General features: G+C 38.1%; 1 protein-coding gene across 2 annotated transcripts in view; it reads left to right on the top strand.

Annotated features, from left to right (window-relative positions):
• Positions 1 to 22,500, top strand: part of LOC139368978 (copine-5-like) — a 185,444-nt gene that overhangs the window by 101,411 nt on the left and 61,533 nt on the right. For both annotated transcript variants that reach the window (XM_071108513.1, XM_071108512.1), the window contains 3 exons: positions 4,217 to 4,280; positions 19,428 to 19,531; positions 20,863 to 20,967. In XM_071108513.1, the coding sequence (XP_070964614.1) occupies positions 4,217 to 4,280; positions 19,428 to 19,531; positions 20,863 to 20,967 (273 nt within the window). The remainder of the gene's footprint in view (positions 1 to 4,216; positions 4,281 to 19,427; positions 19,532 to 20,862; positions 20,968 to 22,500) is intronic.

The raw sequence follows: 22,500 nt of genomic DNA, 5'->3' as shown, positions 1-22,500 counted from the left end.
AAACACCAAATTGAGACTCTGCATGCAGAATTCTACAATCACCTAAAAGGAATTGATTCTCAAACCTTCCATAACAAAGCCATCACCTACAGAGAACCTGGAGAAGAGTTCCCTAAGCAAGCTGGTCATGGGGCTTTGTTCACAAACACCAACAGACCCCACAGAGCCCCAGGACAGCAACACAATTAGACCCAACCAAATTGTGAGAAAACCAAAAGATAATTACTTGACACATTCGAAAGAATTAACAAAAAAACTGAGCAAACTAGAATGCAATTTCGCCCTAAACCCGAGACTACACAGTGGCAGAATACCTGACCACTGTGACCTACCCACAATTAAGGAAAGCTTTGACTATGTACAGACTCAGTGAGTATAGCCTTGCTATTGAGAAAGGTTGTCATAGGCAGACCTGGCTCTCAAGAGAAGACAGGCTAAGTGCACACTGCCCACAAAATGAGGTGGAAACTGAGCTGCACTTCCTAACCTCCTGAAAAGTATATGACCATATTAGAGACTCATATTTCCCACAGATTACACAAACCCACAAAGAATTAGAAAACAAATCCAATGTTGATAAATTCCCATATCCATTGGGTGAAATTGCACAGTGTGCAATTACAGCAGCAATATTTGTGACCTGTTACTACAAGAAAAGGGCAACCAGTGAAGAACAAACACCATTGTAAATACAACCAGTGAAGAACAAACACCATTGTAAATACAACCAGTGAAGAACAAACACCATTGTAAATACAACCCATATATTTGTTTTCCTTTTGTACTTTAACTATTTGCATATCATTAAAGCTTGAAAAATGATGTCATGGCTTTAGAAGCTTCTGATAGGCTAATTGACATTATTTGAGTTAATTGGAGGTGTACCTGTAGATGTATTTCAAGGCCTACCTTCAAACTCAGTGCCTCTTTGCTTGACATCATGGGAAAATCAAAATAAATCAGCCAAGACCTCCACAAGTCTGGTTCATCCTTGAGAGCAATTTCCAAACGCCTGAAGGTACCACATTCATCTGTACAAACAATAGTACGCAAGTATAAACACCATGGGACCACACAGCTGTCATACCACTCAGGAAGGAGACGCCTTCTGTCTCCTAGAGATGAACGTACGTTGATGCGAAAAGTGCAAATCAATCCCAGAACAACATCAAAGGACCTTGTGAAGATGTTGGAGGAAACAGGTACAAATGTATCTATATCCACATTAAAACGAGTCCTATATCGACATAACCTGAAAGGCCGCTCAGCAAGGAAGAAGCCACTGCTCCGAAACCTCCATAAAAAGCCAGACTACGGTTTGCAACTGCACATGTGGACAAAGATTGTACTTTTTGGAGAAATGTTCTCTGGTCTGAGGAAACAAAATTAGAACTGTTTGGCCATAATGACCATTGTTATGTTTGGAGGAAAAAGGGGAAGGCTTGCAAGCCGAAGAACACCATCCCAACTGTGAAGCACGGGGGTGGCAGCATCAGGTGGACTTCACAAAATAGATGGCATCATGAGGCAGGTAAATGATGTGGATATGTTGAAGAACCATCTCAAGACATCAGTCAGGAAGTTAAAATTTGGTCGCAAATGGGTCTTTCAAATGGACAATGACCCCAAGCATACTTCCAAAGTTGTGGCAAAACGGCTTAAGGACAACAAAGTCAAGGTATTGGAGTGGCCATCACAAAGCCCTGACCTCAATCCTATAGAAAATTTGTGGGCAGAACTGAAAAAGCATGTGAGAGCAAGGAGGCCAACAAACCTAACTCAGTTACACCAGCTCTGTCAGGAGGAATGGGCCTAAATTCACCCAACTTATTGTGGGAAGCTTGTGGAAGGCTACCAGAAGTGTTTGACCCAAGTTTAACAATTTAAAGGCAATGCTACCAAATATTAATTGAGTGTATGTAAACTTCTGACCCACTGGGAATGTGTTGAACGAAATAAAAGCTGAAAAAAATCATTCTGTCTACTATTATTCTGACATTTCACATTCTTAAAATAAGTAGTGATCCTAACTGACCTAAAACAGGGAATATTTACTCTGATTAAATGTCAAGAATTGTGATAAACTGAGTTTAATGTATTTGGCTAAGGTGTATGTAAACTTCCGACTTCAACTGTGTGTTTCCAATGCCAGTAAAACCCCTTGAATTGAGGCGGGGGGGAGGATAGATAACAGGGGGGGAGGATAGATAACAGAAACAGGTTGTCAGCAGCACTTTTCACATGGTTTCATCATCACATCATCAGAGACTGGCTGGGTTTTCCCACACACACACACACACAGCCCTTGTGGCACAATGCACTCAGGTGGGACTAATGCTCCTGCTGATATAATGAATGAAGGATTGAGAGATAGAAAGAGAGAGAGAGAGAGAAAGAGAGATGGCATGTACTTTACTATTGTACCTACTTAGCTGTCATAAAGCTTCTAACTCTTAAACACTGTTCAATAATGCATTATGCTTGCCTGAGAGACCTTAGCTTATTTTACCTCATCCCTTCCCCCCTGATCTCTCTCTCTATCTCACACACACACACGCACCGCATAAATAATTAAAGGTGAATTAATTCACCTTGAGATTGAGATTGGGCTTTTAAATTTGAGAAAACCGCATAGGGAGGCTCAGAGAATGAATTGGCAGGTATAGTTCTCCACTGTACTGAATGGAGTGACGGGTATAGTTCTCCACTGTACTGAATGAAGTGACGGGTATAGTTCTCCACTGTACTGAATGGAGTGACGGGTATAGTTCTCCACTGTACTGAATGGAGTGACGGGTATAGTTCTCCACTGTACTGAATGGAGTGACGGGTATAGTTCTCCACTGAACTGAATGAAGTGACGGGTATAGTTCTCCACTGAACTGAATGAAGTGACGGGTATAGTTCTCCACTGTACTGAATGAAGTGACGGGTATAGTTCTCTACTGTACTGTACTGAATGAAGTGACAGGAAGGAAGGGTACAGTACAGGAAGGAAGGGTACAGTACAGGAAGGAATGAAGAAAGGGTACCGGACAGGAAGAGTACAGTGAAGGTTGGACCTTTTTACCTTTATTTAACTAGGCAAGACAGTTAAGAACACATTATTATTTACAATGACAGGGTCATACCTGGACAACACTGAGCCAGTTGTACGCCGCCCTATGGGACTCCCAATCATGGCTGGTTGGGAGTCGGCCTGTAGTGACACTTCTAGCTGTGAGATGCAGTGCCTTAGACCGCTGCGCCACTCGGGAGCCCAGTACAGTACAGGAAGGAAGGGGTGGGTACAGTACATAAGGAATAAGGTACCATTTGAGACCTGTCCCATGTGTGATAGGACAGGTAATATCTCATCCTTCTCCCCTGGCAGATAAATGTGTGGGTGGTTTGGACCCTATTCATCCCAATGAGCCCTGGAGGAAGCTGAGAGTCTCGGGAAATTGGATGGATTTTTAGATGGCCATGGACACAAACCTCATTTTGTCCTCCAACCCTACACTAGATCCAGTCGAAATAACACTTACAGGACACTCCTGAGCCCTGCTGTCATCGGCCTCTCTGAGCTATAAGATCGGCAGGCCATTAGGGAGATGGAGGGGAGATGTCCAGTGTTTGTGGGGTTTTTGTCCTACTTTCATTGTGTGTGTTTGTGTGTGTGTGTGTGTGTGTGTGTGTGTGTGTGTGTGTGTGTGTGTGTGTGTGTGTGTGTGTGTGTGTGTGTGTGTGTGTGTGTGTGTGTGTGTGTGTGTGTGTGTGTGTGTGTGTGTGTGTGTGTGTGTGTGTGTGAATGTGTGAGTCTCCCCGTGTGTGTGTGTGTTTGTGTGTGTGTGTGTGTCTCCCCCTGTGCTATCATACTGTATGTCTTGATAAACTGTCAGAGCAAGAGTCAGTGGTTTTGTTAGTGAACACCTAAAGGCCCGTGGATCTCTCAGTTCTCAGCTGAGTTTAGAAGAACAGACTGTATGCTGAAATCAGTCTAATTCTTTATTCATTTGTGAAAAGAAAACAACTGAAGAGATCAAGGTGCGCTTTGAGGAGTGTTTAGAGACTGTCGTCCTCTGTCAATGTGTGTAGTTTGGTTCCAGGAAATGGAGGATTCCCATAGAAAGAGGACAGGTGGAAGTCCCATTATGACGCATGGTCCTGTCAACACTAAATGCAATGAACACATGATGGAGCTTTTATCTCTGTTTCTCTCTCTCTTGTTTTGTAGTGGTATCCTTGGGAAGAAATGTGGCACCATCATCCTGTCAGCCGAGGAGTTGGGGAACTGCAGAGTAAGTACACAATCATTTAACTGTCACCTTTTCATTTCATTCCTACAGTCAACCAAATAGAGTACAGCATAATGTTTTAAAAATGATACTGGAGAAATTCACCTCATTATCAAAACATAAGATATACAAATCTACTAAATGTGTTAGCTAGGCCATAGAGAATAACCAGTCTATTAGAGGTAGTTAGGCCATAGAGAATAACCAGGCTATTAGAGGTAGTTAGGCCATAGATAATAACCAGGCTATCAGAGGTAGTTAGGCCATAGAGAATAACCAGTCTATTAGAGGTAGTTAGGCCATAGAGAATAACCCGTCTATTAGAGGTAGTTAGGCCATAGAGAATAACCAGTCTATTAGAGGTAGTTAGGCCATAGAGACTAACCCGTCTATTAGAGGTAGTTTTAGCCATATAGAAGAATATGTGTGGTATATATTGTCTCTATACGACACCCCTTCAGGCCTTATTGCTTAATTGTTTGAGCCATATAGTAGGAAGATACCGTCTACAACTTTACAGTATATGCTAGGCCTATAACCCACTAATAACTTGTCTATTAGCCATGTGTTGTAACATATGAAGATTGTGTCCAATAAATATGGTGAACATCAGACCCATATTCTGTATAACAGAAGGTACTACAACCCTCCAACCCTCCCGTTGACGAAAATGGTCACGTGGCCTTGGCTTGCCATACGAAGCAGGCAGACAGAAACATTCAGTTACTGTTCGATTGAACGTTAGAATGGACAAAACGAGTGATCTAAGCGACTTTGAGCGTGGCATGATCGTCAGTGCCAGGTGCGCCGGTCCCAGTATCTCAGAAACGGCCGTCCTCTTGGGCTTCTCACTCACGACAGTGTCTAGGGTTTTACCGAGAATGTGGCGACAAACAAACAAACATCCAGTCAGCGGCAGTCCTGTGGGTGAAAACATCTCGTTGTGGAGAGAGGTCAAAGGAGAATGGCAAGAATCGTGTAAGCTAACAGGCGGGCCACAACAGACAAATAATGGCACTGTACAACACTGTTGTGTCGATAATGGCATCTCAGAACGCACAATGCTCCTATCAGCTAAAAACAAGAAGACGAGGCTTTAGTGGTCACGTAATCGCCAACACTAGACAATTGATGAGTGGAAAAACAATGTTGCTGGTCCGTTAATAATGCTGCTGTATCCATTAACAATGTTGCTGTGTCCGTTAACAATGTTGCTGGTCCGTTAACAATGTTGCTGGGTCCGTTAACAATGTTGCTGGTTCCATTAACAATGTTGCTGGGTCCATTAACAATGTTGCTGTGTCCGTTAACAATGTTGCTGGTCCGTTAACAATGTTGCTGGGTCCGTTAACAATGTTGCTGGTTCCATTAACAATGTTGCTGGTCCGTTAACAATGTTGCTGGTTCCATTAACAATGTTGCTGGTCCGTTAACAATGTTGCTGGTTCCATTAACAATGTTGCTGGTCCATTAACAATGTTGCTGGGTCCATTAACAATGTTGCTGGTCCATTAACAATGTTGCTGGGTCCGTTAACAATGTTGCTGGTCCGTTAACAATGTTGCTGGTTCCGTTAACAATGTTGCTGGGTCCATTAACAATGTTGCTGGGTCCGTTAACAATGTTGCTGTGTCCATTAACAATGTTGCTGTGTCCATTAACAATGTTGCTGGTTCCGTTAACAGTGTTGCTGGTTCCGTTAACAGTGTTGCTGGGTACGTTAACAATGTTGCTGGTTCCGTTAACAGTGTTGCTGGGTACGTTAACAGTGTTGCTGGGTCCGTTAACAATGTTGCTGGGTCCATTAACAATGTTGCTGGTCCATTAACAATGTTGCTGGGTCCGTTAACAATGTTGCTGGGTCCATTAACAATGTTGCTGGGTCCATTAACAGTGTTGCTGGGTCCGTTAATAATGTTGCTGGTTCCGTTAACAGTGTTGCCGTTAACAATGCTCACTGGCTTTCTCTCTGTGGCTCTAAGTGAGACCAGTAAATAAGAACTTTACAGCATTACAGCCCTGCTAGTGGAGCAAGGGGAAGAGAGAGAAGAGAGGAACGAGGGGAGAGAGAGAAGAGAGGAACGAGGGGAGAGAGTGGGGAGAGAGGAGCAAGGGGAGAGAGGAGCAAGGAGAAGAGAGGAATGAGGGGAAAGGGGGAGAGGAGGAAGGCGAGGAGGGTGAAGAGAGGAGCGAGAGCATCAAGGGGAGAGAGGGGGAAGACAGGAGTGAGGGGAAAGAAATGGGAGAGAAGAGCAAGGGGAGAGAGGGAGTAGAGAGGGAAAGGGGGAGAGGAGGAAGGCGAGGAGGGTGAAGAGAGGAGCGAGAGCATCAAGGGGAGAGAGGGGGAAGACAGGAGTGAGGGGAAAGAAATGGGAGAGAAAAGCAAGGGGGGAGAGAGAGGAGCAAGGGGAACGAGGGGAAATAGAGGAGGAAGAGGACAAGGGGAGAGGGGGGAGGTAGGGGAACGAGGCCCACTTCCCACTATAAAGGGCCATTGAAATTGAATGGACATTTTTACATCTAATTTCTACCACAAATATGGCTGCCGGTCTACGGTGCCCCAGACTAATCCTTCTCTGGTCCCCAAACCCCCAATGGGAAATCCTGTAGCATGGCTGTTCCCACAGTCTTCTGGTCCCCAAACTACCAATGGGATAACTCGTAGGATGGCTGTTCTCACTCTGTTGTTTCCCATCCAGAGGTAAAGAGCGCTGCAGCCTAACTGACTGACTGGTGATGTGTTATCCCATAGCTAATGGCAAGCTCTACCAGCCTGTCAGCATAATGTTGGTTAATGCCAGGTCGTGTCTGATATGGTGTTTTTACAGCCAGTTGGCAGAGCCCACTGGTTAGCAGTCTCTGATGAACGTCTCAATAGTTGATTTGTTTCTGGGTGCGGAGATTACTGGTTAGTTACAATATACTGTACGTGGTTATTGACCAATTATTTCTTCAAGCTACTTTGTTTCTTTGTTTTTTTTTTTTGTGAACAATTGTTTTTATTGAGTCATAAAATGACAATCAGTGAGAAACAATAACATTTTACTGTGAGTTTCTTAAGTACTGAAGACTGGGATATGAGTCTTGACAAGGTCCTGGTGTCAGTAATAAAGTATGGTGGTGTATCAGGTGTCAAGTGATGGTTCCATATTTGTATTGCTGAGTCATACAACAGGCGGCCATCTTGTTTTGCTTCAGATACAGCCGGACGACACAAATGAGACAACCTCAATATCTGTCACTTCCTTCTATTATCTTAAGACAGAAAAGCAACATCTCTTGACAGAGACAAAGATCATTAGACCAAGATAACTCGTAGAGTGATTATGTCTGAATAGAAAACAGCAATACAGCAGCTGGCATCCATTTAGTCACCACAAGTTGTAATCAGCAATGCATTTTTTTTCTCTCCTTCAAACCAACAATGTATTTTATTTCCAACTGTGTTGATGGGATATTACAGAGGTCATCAGAGCTACTCGGTTTGCTACACAAGAGGTATTAAATTTAATTCTACAATATTACATCCACCAGCTATTCTCTCCCAGGCACTGATCCAAAAATCCATATTACTAGCAAATGGGTAATAAAGCAGTGTACTGTATTGAGTATACATTCTAAGTGGCATGCTAGTGTGGATATTGGAACATAGCCTAGGGTCTGTGCTTTGAACGTATAAAGGTTATAGCCCAGTTAGAGTTGTGGGCTGCTGGCCAAGACATACCTGAATTCAAATAGAATCTCTTTTATTGGTTCCGTTGTGCAAGGCAAGCTCAATCAACGGCAGCTTAAGTAAACAGATCCTATTTGAACCAGGTCTGCGAGCCCAGTTGTGGGCTGTTGTCCAAGGCCTGGAGCAGTGTGGTGGTTCGAGGGGCAGGTCAGAGGATGTGCTGTGAGTAATGTGGGTCATGAGGATCGATAGAGCCAATGTGTTCAGGCCCAAGAGCACCCATCACTAGCCTGGCCTGAATAAATCAATTCATTGGGATCGCTAGAGAGAATGTGTTCAGGCCTCGACAGCACCCACACAATCACGCATGTGACATAGACCTAATGGCTATTGGTTACACTTTAGAGAGAAGAAAATGGTTTTGTCCACACAGGAATAAATTACAACTTGGTGAAAATAGGGCTTCCATTTATATCTATCGATATGCTGCACTCTTATCCCCTGTACTGTACTATATTATATTATACTGTATTGCATTATACTATACTGTACTATACTATATTAAACTGTACTGCATTATACTATACTGTACTATACTATATTATACTGTACTGTATTAAACTATACTGTACTATACTATATTATACTGTAGTATACTATACTGTACTATATTATATTACACTGTACCGTATTATACTATACTGTATTATACTATAGTAAACTGTACTGCATTATACTATACTGCACTATACTATATTATACTGTACTGTATTAAACTATACTGTACTATACTATATTATACTGTATTATACTATACTGTACTATATTATATTATACTGTACTGTATTATACTACACTGTACTATACTATATTAAACTGCACTGCATTATACTATACTGTACTATACTATATTATACTGTACTGTATTAAACTATACTGTACTAAACGATATTATACTGTACTGTATTATACTGTACTATACTGCACTATACTATATTATACTGTATTAAACTATACTGTACTATACTATAGTATACTGTACTGTAGTATACTATAATGTACTATACTGTATTACACTGTATACTATACTATACTGTACTATACTATATTATACTGTGCTGTATTAAACTATACTGTACTATACTATATTATACTACATTAAACTATACTGTACTATACTATAGTATACTGTAGTAAACTATACTGTACTATACTATATCATACTCTATTAAACTATATCGTACTATACGAAATTATACTCTATTAAACTATGCTGTACTATACTATATTATACTGTATTGTATTCTTCTATACTGCACTATACTATATTATACTGTACTGTATTATGCTGTACTATACTATATTATACTGTATTAAACTATACTGTACTAAACTATATTATACTGTATTATACTATACTGTAATATACTATAGTATACTGTATTAAACTATACTGTACTATACTATATACTGTGCTGTATTATACTATAATGTACTATGCTATATTATCCTGTATTATACTGTACTATTCTATATTGTACTGTACTGTATTATGCTATACTGTACTATACTATATTATACAGTATTAAACTATACTGTACTAAACTATATTATACTGTATTATACTATACTGTACTATACTATATTATACTGTACTGTATTAAACTATACTGTACTAAACGGTATTATACTGTACTGTATTATACTGTACTATACTGTACTATACTATATTATACTGTATTAAACTATACTGTACCATACTATATTATGCTGTACTGTAGTATACTATAATGCACTATACTGTACTATACTGTACTATACTGTACTATACTATACTTTTGTATACTGTATTAAACTATACTGTACTATACTATATCATACTGTATTAAACTATATCGTACTATACGAAATTATACTCTATTAAACTATGCTGTACTATACTATATTATACTGTATTGTATTATTCTATAATGTACTATACTATATTATACTGTACTGTATTATACTATACTGCACTATACTATATTATACTGCATTAAGCTATACTGTACTATACTATTATACTGTACTGTATTATACTATACTGTACTATACTATATTATACTGTACTGTATTATACTGCATTAAACTATACTGTACTATACTATAGTATACTGTATTAAACTATACTGTACTATACTATATCATACTGTATTAAACTATACCGTACTATACTATATTATACGGTACTGTATGATACTATACTGTACTATACTGTATTATACTATACTATACTTTAGTATACTGTATTAAACTCTACTCTACTATACTATATCATACTGTATTAAACTATATCGTACTATACGAAATTATACTCTATTAAACTATGCTTTACTACACTATATTATACTGTATTGTATTATTCTATAATGTACTATACTATATTATACTGTACTGTATTATACTATACTGCACTATACTATATTATACTGCATTAAGCTATACTGTACTATAGTATACTGTATTAAACTGTACTGTACTATACTATATTATACTGTATTAAACTATACTGTACTAAACTATATTATACTGTATTATACTATACCGTACTATACTATAGTATACTGTATTAAACTATACTGTACTATACTATATACTGTGCTGTATTAAACTATACTGTACTATACTATATACTGTGCTGTATTATTCTATAATGTACTATGCTATATTATCCTGTATTATACTGTACTATTCTATATTGTACTGTACTGTATTATGCTATACTGTACTATACTATATTATACTGTATTAAACTATACTGTACTAAACTGTATTATACTGTATTAAACTATGCTGTACTATACTATATTATACTGTACTGTATTATACTATACTGTACTATACTGTATTATACTGTACTGTATTATACTGTACTATACTATATTATACTGTACTGTATTATACTATACTGTACTATGCTATATTATACTGTACTGTATTATATTATACTGTACTATACTATATTAAACTGTACTGTATTATACTATATTATACTGTACTGTATTATACTATACTGTACTATACTATATTATACTGTACTGTATTATACTATACTGTACTATACTATATTATACTGTATTAAACTATATTGTACTAAACTATGTTATACTGCATTAAACTATACTGTACTATACTATAGTATACTTTATTAAACTGTACTATACTATATTGTACTGTATTAAACTATACTGTACTATACTATATTATACTGTATTGAACTATGCTGTACTATAATATATTATACTGTACTGTATTATACCATGCTGTACTATACTATATTATACTGTACTGTATTATACTGTATTAAACTATACTGTACTATAATATATTATACTGTATTAAACTATACTGTACTATACTATATTATACTATACTGTATTATACTATGCTGTACTATACTATATGATATTATACTGTACTGTATTATACTATACTGTACTATGCTATATTATACTGTACTGTACTATACTATAGTATACTATACTGTATTATACTATACTGTACTATACTATATTACACTGTACTGTATTATACTATACTGTGCTATGTTATGTTATATTATACTGTACTGTACTATACTATAGTATACTATACTGCATTATACTTCACTGTACTATACTATATTACACTGTACTGTATTATACTATACTGTGCTATGTTATATTATACTGTACTGTACTATACTATAGTATTCTATACTGCATTATACTATACTGTACTATACTATATTATACTGTACTGTATTATACTATACTGTACTATACGTAAGGGATAATCAACATGGGGTTGTGAGTTCTCTGGAAAATAATGAACAACGTGGAAGGTGTGTTCCACAACACGCTGCCAGACTGGAACTGACCTTCCACCGAGTTGCATTATTTTCCAGAGAACGCATAGATCTCTGGGTTGATTATCCCTTTTATACCATGGCAATAACTTGGTCTAGAAATGTGTTCATTTGCAGGTAGAAATGTGTTCAACATCCACTGAAGTAGCCTGTAGGTTTAGAAGAGAGTTGCAGTACAGTTGCCTTGGTAACCAAACAAACAGACTTGCTAGTTTAGTTTACCAAACCATCAGGTCTAGCTTGCTATTATGACAATTTAATCCAACAGTAATGTTTTCAATTCGACTTTTACTTTCAAAAGCAGCTCAAACATTGAACATGTAACAATTAACTGAATGAATTCTGCCGTGTTGACATACCGGGTGTTATAGGGAAGTAATGCATGCGCTAGAATGCCCTTCAAGCCAATCAGAAACTATTAGTCAACAATGCCGTGGTATAATGCATTATAATATACTATACTGTACTTTACTGCAATATACTGTATTATACTATACTGTATTACACTTTACTATACTGTATTATAAACTGGGTGGTTCTAGCCCTGAATGCTGATTGGCAGACAGCCGGAGTATATCAGACCGTATACCACGGGTATGACAAAACATGTGTTTTTACTGCTCTAATTACATTGGTAGCCAGTTGATAATAACAATAAGGCGCCTCGGGGGTTTATAGTACATGGCCAATATACCACGTCTAAGGGATGTGTCCAGGCACTCTGCGATGCGTCGCGCGTAAGAACAGCCCTTAGTCGTGGTATATTGGCCATATAACACACCCCCTTGTGCCTTATTGCTTAATTACACTATTCTGTACTATGCTAAACTGTATTATACTATACTGTACTATACTATATTATACTGTATTATACTATACTGTATATACTGTACTATATACCATATTATACTGTCATATACTATACTGTACTGCTGTATACTATACTATACAGTATCATACTATAATGTACTGTATTATACTATACTATAACGTATCATACTTTACTGTATTATATTGTATATTGTATAATGTATTGCACTATACTGTGCTGTACTATACTGTATTATACTGTACATACTATACTATATTAAACTGTATTATACTATACTGTAATGTATCATACTGTACTGTATTATACCATACTCTGCTCTGCTGTATTATACTATACTGTACTCTACTGTGCTGTACTGTACTATAATGTATTATACTGAACTGTACTTTTACACTAAACTATACTATACTGTATTATATTATACTGTACTCTTTTATACTACACTGTTGTGTACTATACTATATTGTATTACACTTAACTGTACTGTAAACTAAACTATACTATAGTCTACTCTACTCTACTATGCTGTGTTATACTATACTGTACTGTACTCTACTCTACTATGCTGTGTTATACTATACTGTACTCTACTCTACTCTACTATGCTGTATTATACTATACTGTACTCTACTCTGCTCTACTATGCTGTATTATACTATACTGTACTCTACTATGCTGTATTATACTATACTGTACTCTACTATGCTGTATTATACTATACTGTACTCTACTATGCTGTATTATACTATACTGTACTCTACTATGCTGTATTATACTATACTGTACTCTACTATGCTGTGTTATACTATACTATACTCTACTATGCTGTATTATACTATACTGTACTATACTATGCTGTATTATACTATACTGTACTCTACTATGCTGTATTATACTATACTGTACTCTACTATGCTGTATTATACTATACTGTACTCTACTATGCTGTATTATACTATACTGTACTCTACTATGCTGTATTATACTATACTGTACTCTACTATGCTGTATTATACTATACTGTACTCTACTATGCTGTATTATACTATACTGTACTCTACTATGCTGTATTATACTATACTGTACTCTACTATGCTGTATTATACTATACTGTACTCTACTATACTGTATTATACTATACTGTACTCTACTATGCTGTATTATACTATACTGTACTCTACTATGCTGTATTATAATATACTGTACTCTACTATGCTGTATTATACTATACTGTACTCTACTATGCTGTATTATACTATACTGTACTCTACTATGCTGTATTATACTATACTGTACTCTACTATACTGTATTATACTATACTGTACTCTACTATGCTGTATTATACTATACTGTACTCTACTATGCTGTATTATACTATACTGTACTCTACTATGCTGTATTATACTATACTGTACTCTACTATGCTGTATTATACTATACTGTACTCTACTATGCTGTATTATACTATACTGTACTCTACTATGCTGTATTATACTATACTGTACTCTACTATGCTGTATTATACTATACTGTACTCTACTATACTGTATTATACTATACTGTACTCTACTATGCTGTATTATACTATACTGTACTATACTGTACTCTACTATACTGTATTATACTATACTGTACTCTACTATGCTGTATTATACTATACTGTACTCTACTATGCTGTATTATACTATACTGTACTCTACTATACTGTATTATACTATACTCTACTCTACTATGCTGTATTATACTATACTGTATTCTACTATGCTGTATTATACTATACTGTACTCTACTATACTGTATTATACTATACTGTACTCTACTATGCTGTATTATACTATACTGTACTATACTGTACTCTACTATACTGTATTATACTATACTGTACTCTACTATGCTGTATTATACTATACTGTACTCTACTATGCTGTATTATACTATACTGTACTCTACTATGCTGTATTATACTATACTGTACTCTACTATGCTGTATTATACTATACTGTACTCTACTATGCTGTATTATACTATACTGTACTCTACTATGCTGTATTATACTATACTGTACTATACTGTACTCTACTATACTGTATTATACTATACTGTACTCTACTATACTGTATTATACTATACTGTACTCTACTACTGTATTATACTATACTGTACTCTACTATGCTGTATTATACTATACTGTACTCTACTATACTGTATTATACTATACTCTACTCTACTATGCTGTATTATACTATACTGTACTCTACTATGCTGTATTATACTATACTGTACTCTACTATACTGTATTATACTATACTGTACTCTACTATGCTGTATTATACTATACTGTACTATACTGTACTCTACTATACTGTATTATACTATACTGTACTCTACTATGCTGTATTATACTATACTGTACTCTACTATGCTGTATTATACTATACTGTACTCTACTATGCTGTATTATACTATACTGTACTCTACTATGCTGTATTATACTATACTGTACTCTACTATGCTGTATTATACTATACTGTACTCTACTATGCTGTATTATACTATACTGTACTATACTGTACTCTACTATGCTGTATTATACTATACTGTACTCTACTATGCTGTATTATACTATACTGTACTCTACTATGCTGTATTATACTATACTGTACTCTACTATGCTGTATTATACTATACTGTACTCTACTATGCTGTATTATACTATACTGTACTCTACTATGCTGTATTATACTATACTGTACTCTACTATGCTGTATTATACTATACTGTACTCTACTATGCTGTATTATACTATACTCTACTCTACTATGCTGTATTATACTATACTGTACTCTACTATGCTGTATTATACTATACTGTACTCTACTATGCTGTATTATACTATACTGTACTCTACTATGCTGTATTATACTATACTGTACTCTACTATGCTGTATTATACTATACTGTACTCTACTATGCTGTATTATACTATACTGTACTCTACTATGCTGTATTATACTATACTGTACTCTACTATGCTGTATTATACTATACTGTACTCTACTATGCTGTATTATACTATACTGTACTCTACTATGCTGTATTATACTATACTGTACTCTACTATGCTGTATTATACTATACTGTACTCTACTATGCTGTATTATACTATACTCTACTCTACTATACTGTATTATACTATACTGTACTCTACTATGCTGTATTATACTATACTGTACTCTACTATGCTGTATTATACTATACTCTACTCTACTATGCTGTATTATACTATACTGTACTCTACTATGCTGTATTATACTATACTGTACTCTACTATGCTGTATTATACTATACTGTACTCTACTATGCTGTATTATACTATACTCTACTCTACTATACTGTATTATACTATACTGTACTCTACTATGCTGTATTATACTATACTGTACTCTACTATGCTGTATTATACTATACTGTACTCTACTATACTGTATTATACTATACTGTACTCTACTATGCTGTATTATACTATACTGTACTCTACTATGCTGTATTATACTATACTCTACTCTACTATACTGTATTATACTATACTGTACTCTACTATGCTGTATTATACTATACTGTACTCTACTATGCTGTATTATACTATACTGTACTCTACTATGCTGTATTATACTATACTGTACTCTACTATGCTGTATTATACTATACTGTACTCTACTATGCTGTATTATACTATACTGTACTCTACTATGCTGTATTATACTATACTGTACTCTACTATGCTGTATTATACTATACTGTACTCTACTATGCTGTATTATACTATACTGTACTCTACTATGCTGTATTATACTATACTGTACTCTACTATGCTGTATTATACTATACTGTACTCTACTATGCTGTATTATACTATACTGTACTCTACTATGCTGTATTATATTACTCTACTATGCTGTACTATCTACTATGCTGTACTCTATTATACTATACTGTACTCTACTATGCTGTATTATACTATACTGTACTCTACTATGCTATACTATACTGTACTATACTGTACTCTACTATGCTGTATTATACTATACTGTACTCTACTATGCTGTATTATACTATACTGTACTCTACTATGCTGTATTATACTATACTGTACTCTACTATGCTGTATTATACTATACTGTACTCTACTATGCTGTATTATACTATACTGTACTCTACTATGCTGTATTATACTATACTGTACTCTACTATGCTGTATTATACTATACTGTACTCTACTATGCTGTATTATACTATACTCTACTCTACTATACTGTATTATACTATACTCTACTCTACTATACTGTATTATACTATACTGTACTCTACTATGCTGTATTATACTATACTGTACTCTACTATGCTGTATTATACTATACTGTACTCTACTATGCTGTATTATACTATACTGTACTCTACTATGCTGTATTATACTATACTGTACTCTACTATACTGTATTATACTATACTGTTCTGCAATTCAGAGGCACTTATGTACGGTACCTGGTATCCTCTAGCCAACAGAACACGTACCTCCAACCCTCAAGCTCAACGCACTAAAAGGGTTGCAGACAGAGAGAATGATGAACATAGAACGTGTGTGTGTGTCCTTGTCCGTGTGTGTGTCCTTGTCTGACGTTTTTTTAAAAATTTGTTTAACACTTTTTTTTTGGTTACTACATGTTTCCATTTGTGTTATTTCACAGTTTTGATGTCTTGGCTGTTATTCTACAATGTATAATTGTAGTTATTCTGCAGCTGTTCCAACAGCCTTAACTCCTCTGGCTGTTCCAACAGCCTGTACTCTTCTGGCTGTTCCAACAGCCTTTTCACTCTTCTGGCTGTTCCAACAGCCTTTACTCTTCTGGCTGTTCCAACAGCCTTAACTCTTCTGGCTGTTCCAACAGCATTAACTCTTCTGGCTGTTCCAACAGCCTTTACTCTTCTGGCTGTTCCAACAGCCTTTACTCTTCTGGCTGTTCCAACAGCCTTTACTCTTCTGGCTGTTCCAACAGCCTTAACTTCTCTGGCTGTTCCAACAGCCTTAACTCTTCTGGCTGTTCCAACAGCATTAACTCTTCTGGCTGTTCCAACAGCCTTTACTCTTCTGGCTGTTCCAACAGCATTAACTCTTCTGGCTGTTCCAACAGCATTAACTCTTCTGGCTGTTCCAACAGCCTTAACTCTTCTGGCTGTTCCAACAGCCTTTACATTTCTGGCTGTTCCAACAGCCTTAACTCTTCTGGCTGTTCCAACAGCCTTAACTCTTCTGGCTGTTCCAACAGCCTTAACTCTTCTGGCTGTTCCAACAGCCTTTACTCTTCTGGCTGTTCCAACAGCCTTTACTCTTCTGGCTGTTCCAACTGAACCCTTCTCACAGCCTGTAAAAGGGAATCATCAGCAGGATCACCAAGAGGGTGCTAACTGTACCGGAAACCCCACTTCATTACACTGCATACCCATCATGTTGTACAGTACTGACTAAAATAACCTTGACCCCCAGACATTACAGGCATTACTCTGGCAGTCAAAGCATTACGGGGTCGGGGGAGCATTCATTGACTGTGTCCCAAATGGCACCCTATTTTGTCAGTGCACTACTTTTTAGACCAGGTGTTGGTTTCCCTATGGGCCTTGGACAAAAGTAGTGAATTACATAGGTATTTGGGTACTGTCGGGAATCCTAAGCCATTGACTCCATTCAGGCGGTGCGTGAGCAGTGAAATGCTGACTGCATCAGTGTGATTGTGAAAACAACACCAGGTGTTTAATGTGTCATTAGCTGAACAATTTTTTTTTTAAAACTCCATCACTTCCTCTACACACACTTGGATACAGCTCATTTTCTAGCTAAACCTCATTTCATTTTACAGCCCCATTTTGTATGGACTCTTAAGCAATTTATTTAGCTCTATATTCACAAGGTTGCACATAACATTTTTAACTTTGCTTTTCGAGACTTCATGTTTTGAATGCCAGAACATGAATAAAGTAATGATTATTAATATATATGTTCTTTCATTAGGATTTGAGAATCAGGGCTCACTGGCTGTGTATGGTGCTGCTGTGATGTGTTGCTAATCAGGATGCAGACCATGCCTTGGGTTTATTTTGTGATTCAGTGCTTTTATATTGTGGCACAAGGCACCGTATTAAAAACACAACAGCTAGCAAACAGGAAGCCGGGCATCCTATTGGGGATTTACTATGTACTGTCCCCTCTTTTTCACTTTCGTTCTACCTTTTCTCTCTCTCTCTCTCTCTCTCTCTCTCTCTCTCTCTCTCTCTCTCTCTCTCTCTCCCTGTCTCTTTTTTCCATCTCCCCTCTCTCTCTCTCTCTCTCTCTCTCTCTCTCTCTCTCTCTCTCTGTCCCTCTCTCTCTATCTCTCCATCTGTCTTTCCATATCTCCCCCCTCTCTCTATCTCTGTCCCTCTCTCTCTATCTCTCCATCTGTCTTTCCATATCTCCCCCCCTCTCTGTCTCTCTCTCTCTGTGTCCCTCTCTCTGTCCCTCTCTCTCTCTGTCCCCTCTCTCTCTCTCTGTCCCTCTCTCTCTCTGTCCCTCTCTCTCTCTGTGTCCCTCTCTCTCTCTGTCCCTCTCTCTCTCTGTCCCTCTGTCCCTCTCTCCCTCTGTCCCTCCATATCTCTCCCTATGTCTTTCCATATCTCCCTCCCTCTCTCTCTCTATCTCTCTCTCTCCATCCCTCTTTCTCCTCCAGGAAGTTGCCACCATGCAGTTCTGTGCCCACAAGTTGGACAAAAAGGACTTCTTTGGGAAGTCAGACCCCTTTATGGTGTTCTATAGGAGTAATGAAGATGGGACGTGAGTTATTTACATGTCTGGTTTGTTTTTACTGTTTGTTTTCTGGATATAATATCTCATCGAAGAGATACAGTACATGAGATAGGGAGAGATGAAGAGATACAGTACATGAGATAGGGAGAGATGAAGAGATACAGTACATGAGATAGGGAGAGATGAAGAGATACAGTACATGAGATAGGGAGAGATGAAGAGATACAGTACATGAGATAGGGAGAGATGAAGAGATACAGTACATGAGATAGGGAGAGATGAAGAGAGACATGAAGAGATACCGTACATGAGATAGGGAGAGATGAAGAGAGACATGAAGAGATACAGTACATGAAATAGGGAGAGATGAAGAGAGACATGAAGAGATACAGTACATGAGGGCTAAGCTATCAGATCAAAGGATGGAGAGATTAAGAGAGAGTGAGAGAGAGATGAAGAGATACGGTACATGAGGGCTAAGCTATCAGATCAAAGGATGGAGAGATTAAGAGAGAGGGAGAGAGAGATGAAGAGATACGGTACATGAGGGCTAAGCTATCAGATCAAAGGACGGAGAGATTAAGAGAGAGATGAAGAGATGAAGAGATGAATAGAGTGAGAGATAGTGTGATGGAGAGATGGGGAGAGAGAGATGAAGAGATGAAGAGATGGAGAGATGGAGAGAGAGAGACAGATAGAGAGATGAAGAGATGGAGAGAATGAGAGACAGAGAGATAGTGAGATGAAGAGATGTAGAGATGGAGAGAGAGAGACAGATGGAGAGATGGAGAGAGAGAGACAGAGAGATAGTGAGATGAAGAGATGGAAAGATGGAGAGAATGAGAGACAGATAGAGAGATGAAGAGATGGAGAGAGAGAGACAGATAGAGAGATGAAGAGATGGAGAGAATGAGAGACAGAGAGATAGTGAGATGAAGAGATGGAGAGATGAAGAGATGGAAAGATGAAGAGAATGAGAGACAGAGAGATAGTGAGATGAAGAGTTGAAGAGATGGAAAGATGAAGAGATGAAAAGAGAGAGACAGTGTGGTGGAGAGATGGAGAGAGAGAGACAGATAGAGAGATGGAAAGATGAAGAGATGGAGAGATGAAGAGAGAGACAGAGAGATAGTGAGATGAGAGGACAAGAGACACAAATGGTCTTAAAATCAACTGATACACAGACAGAGGCACTGACACAGTCCTACCACCAACTAAAGAGAGGATTTATAGGTAGCACTGCAGGACGTATATTTTCAGCTGTGCATCTGATAGTAAAGTACTGTCATGTGTTATTTTAAGGTCTTGCATGTAGCACTGTAATTAATTCCTCTGTGGTCATATGTGTCTTTGTCCAGGTGTACTATTTGCCATAAGACAGAGGTTGTGAAGAACACTTTGAACCCAGTTTGGCAGGCCATCTCCATCCCTGTCAGAGCACTCTGCAATGGAGACTTCGATAGGTACTGTTATACACACACTATAACACACACACACACACACTATAACACACACACACACTATAACACACACACACACACACTATAACACACACACACACACTATAACACACACACACATACACACACACACACACACACACACACACACACACACACACACACTCTGAACCCAGTGTGGCAGGACTTTGACAGGTAGGATATTGTACACTCACTATAACACACACCCACACACACACACACAGAGCGGCTTCGTTTTTTCTGTGAGAACTGGGGTGGAGGCGCAATTTTGATATGTGGCATAACCGTTTCCAAACGGTCTGACCTCAGCGAATTTAGACACCATTGATTTTTTACTGTTATTTTATCTTTGCTTCAACCGCAGAGTAAATACACCGTCTCTCTCTAAATGCCCTGCTGGAGTTTGGCTGCTCATTGATCTGTCCACGGTTGGCAACAGCGTTCCAGATAAGGCTCTGATTGGCTGCTTCTACCTGAGACTACGTCCAAAATGGCACCCTATTGCCTGTGTAGTGCACTACTTTTCATCAGAGCCATGGTCACAAGTAGTGCGTTACATATAGGGAGTAGGGTGTAATTTTTCTCTTACAGTATCTTCTCTGGATCCCCAGGAGAGCAGGGAGAGAGGGAGAGGGAGAGGGAGAGGGAGAGACAGAGGGAGGGGAGGGGAGGGAAAGAGAGAGAGAGAGGGGGGGGAGAGGGGGAGAGAGAGAAAGAGAGAGAGGGCGAGACAGAGGGAGGGAAAGAGAGAAAGAGAGAGATGGGGAGAGAGAGGAGATAGAGAGAGAGATTGGGAGAGAGAGGAGAGAGAGAGAGAGAGAGAGAGAGAGAGAGAAGGGGAGAGAGAGAGGGAGAGAGAGGGAGTTATGGTGGGGAAAGGAAGAGGTAGTGAAGGTTCAGAGATAGAGAGGGGGAGGGAGAGAGAGTGAGGCAGAGAGAGCGAGAGAGAGAGAGAGAGTGTGTAGGTGTTACTCCTGTAGTGGACACCTGCAGTGTGTGTGTTTATGTGTATGTTTATGTATATGTGTATGTGTGTGTATGTGTGTGTGTGTAGTGTGTGCGTGCGTGTGCGTGTGTGCGTGCGTGTGTGCGTGCGTGCGTGCCTGTGTGTGTGTGTGTGTGTGTGTGTGTGTGTGTGTGTGTGTGTGTGTGTGTGTGTGTGTGTGTGTGTGTGTGTGCGTGCGTGCGTGCGTGCGTGATGCTTCGACAGCCCACACCTCAACCCAGGCCCTATCAGAGCCTCTCCAACACCACAGGAGTCTGTAATCAGCCGCTAGCCTCCTCTCAATATAGCTGTCTGTTTGCTCACCTCACCACCCTGCTGAAGCTAATTGACCAAGATAGTTGGACTGTAGGGGTTGAAACCATAGAAATAGAATTAGAGAGGGAAACCCATTGGACCAAAAAGCAATTTGACTACACCATCATGGGTATTAATGAGGATGACCGTTCTAGTAATTATATTTATATGGTTGAATATGAACATTGCGAAGACAGAGACCTTGAGAGAGATGT

Source organism: Oncorhynchus clarkii, chromosome 16 (genome assembly GCF_045791955.1).
Source record: "Oncorhynchus clarkii lewisi isolate Uvic-CL-2024 chromosome 16, UVic_Ocla_1.0, whole genome shotgun sequence".
NCBI classification, from domain to species: Eukaryota; Metazoa; Chordata; class Actinopteri; order Salmoniformes; family Salmonidae; genus Oncorhynchus; species Oncorhynchus clarkii.
Note: the sequence above shows the minus strand (reverse complement) of the source record. Positions and strands in the feature narration are given on the sequence as shown.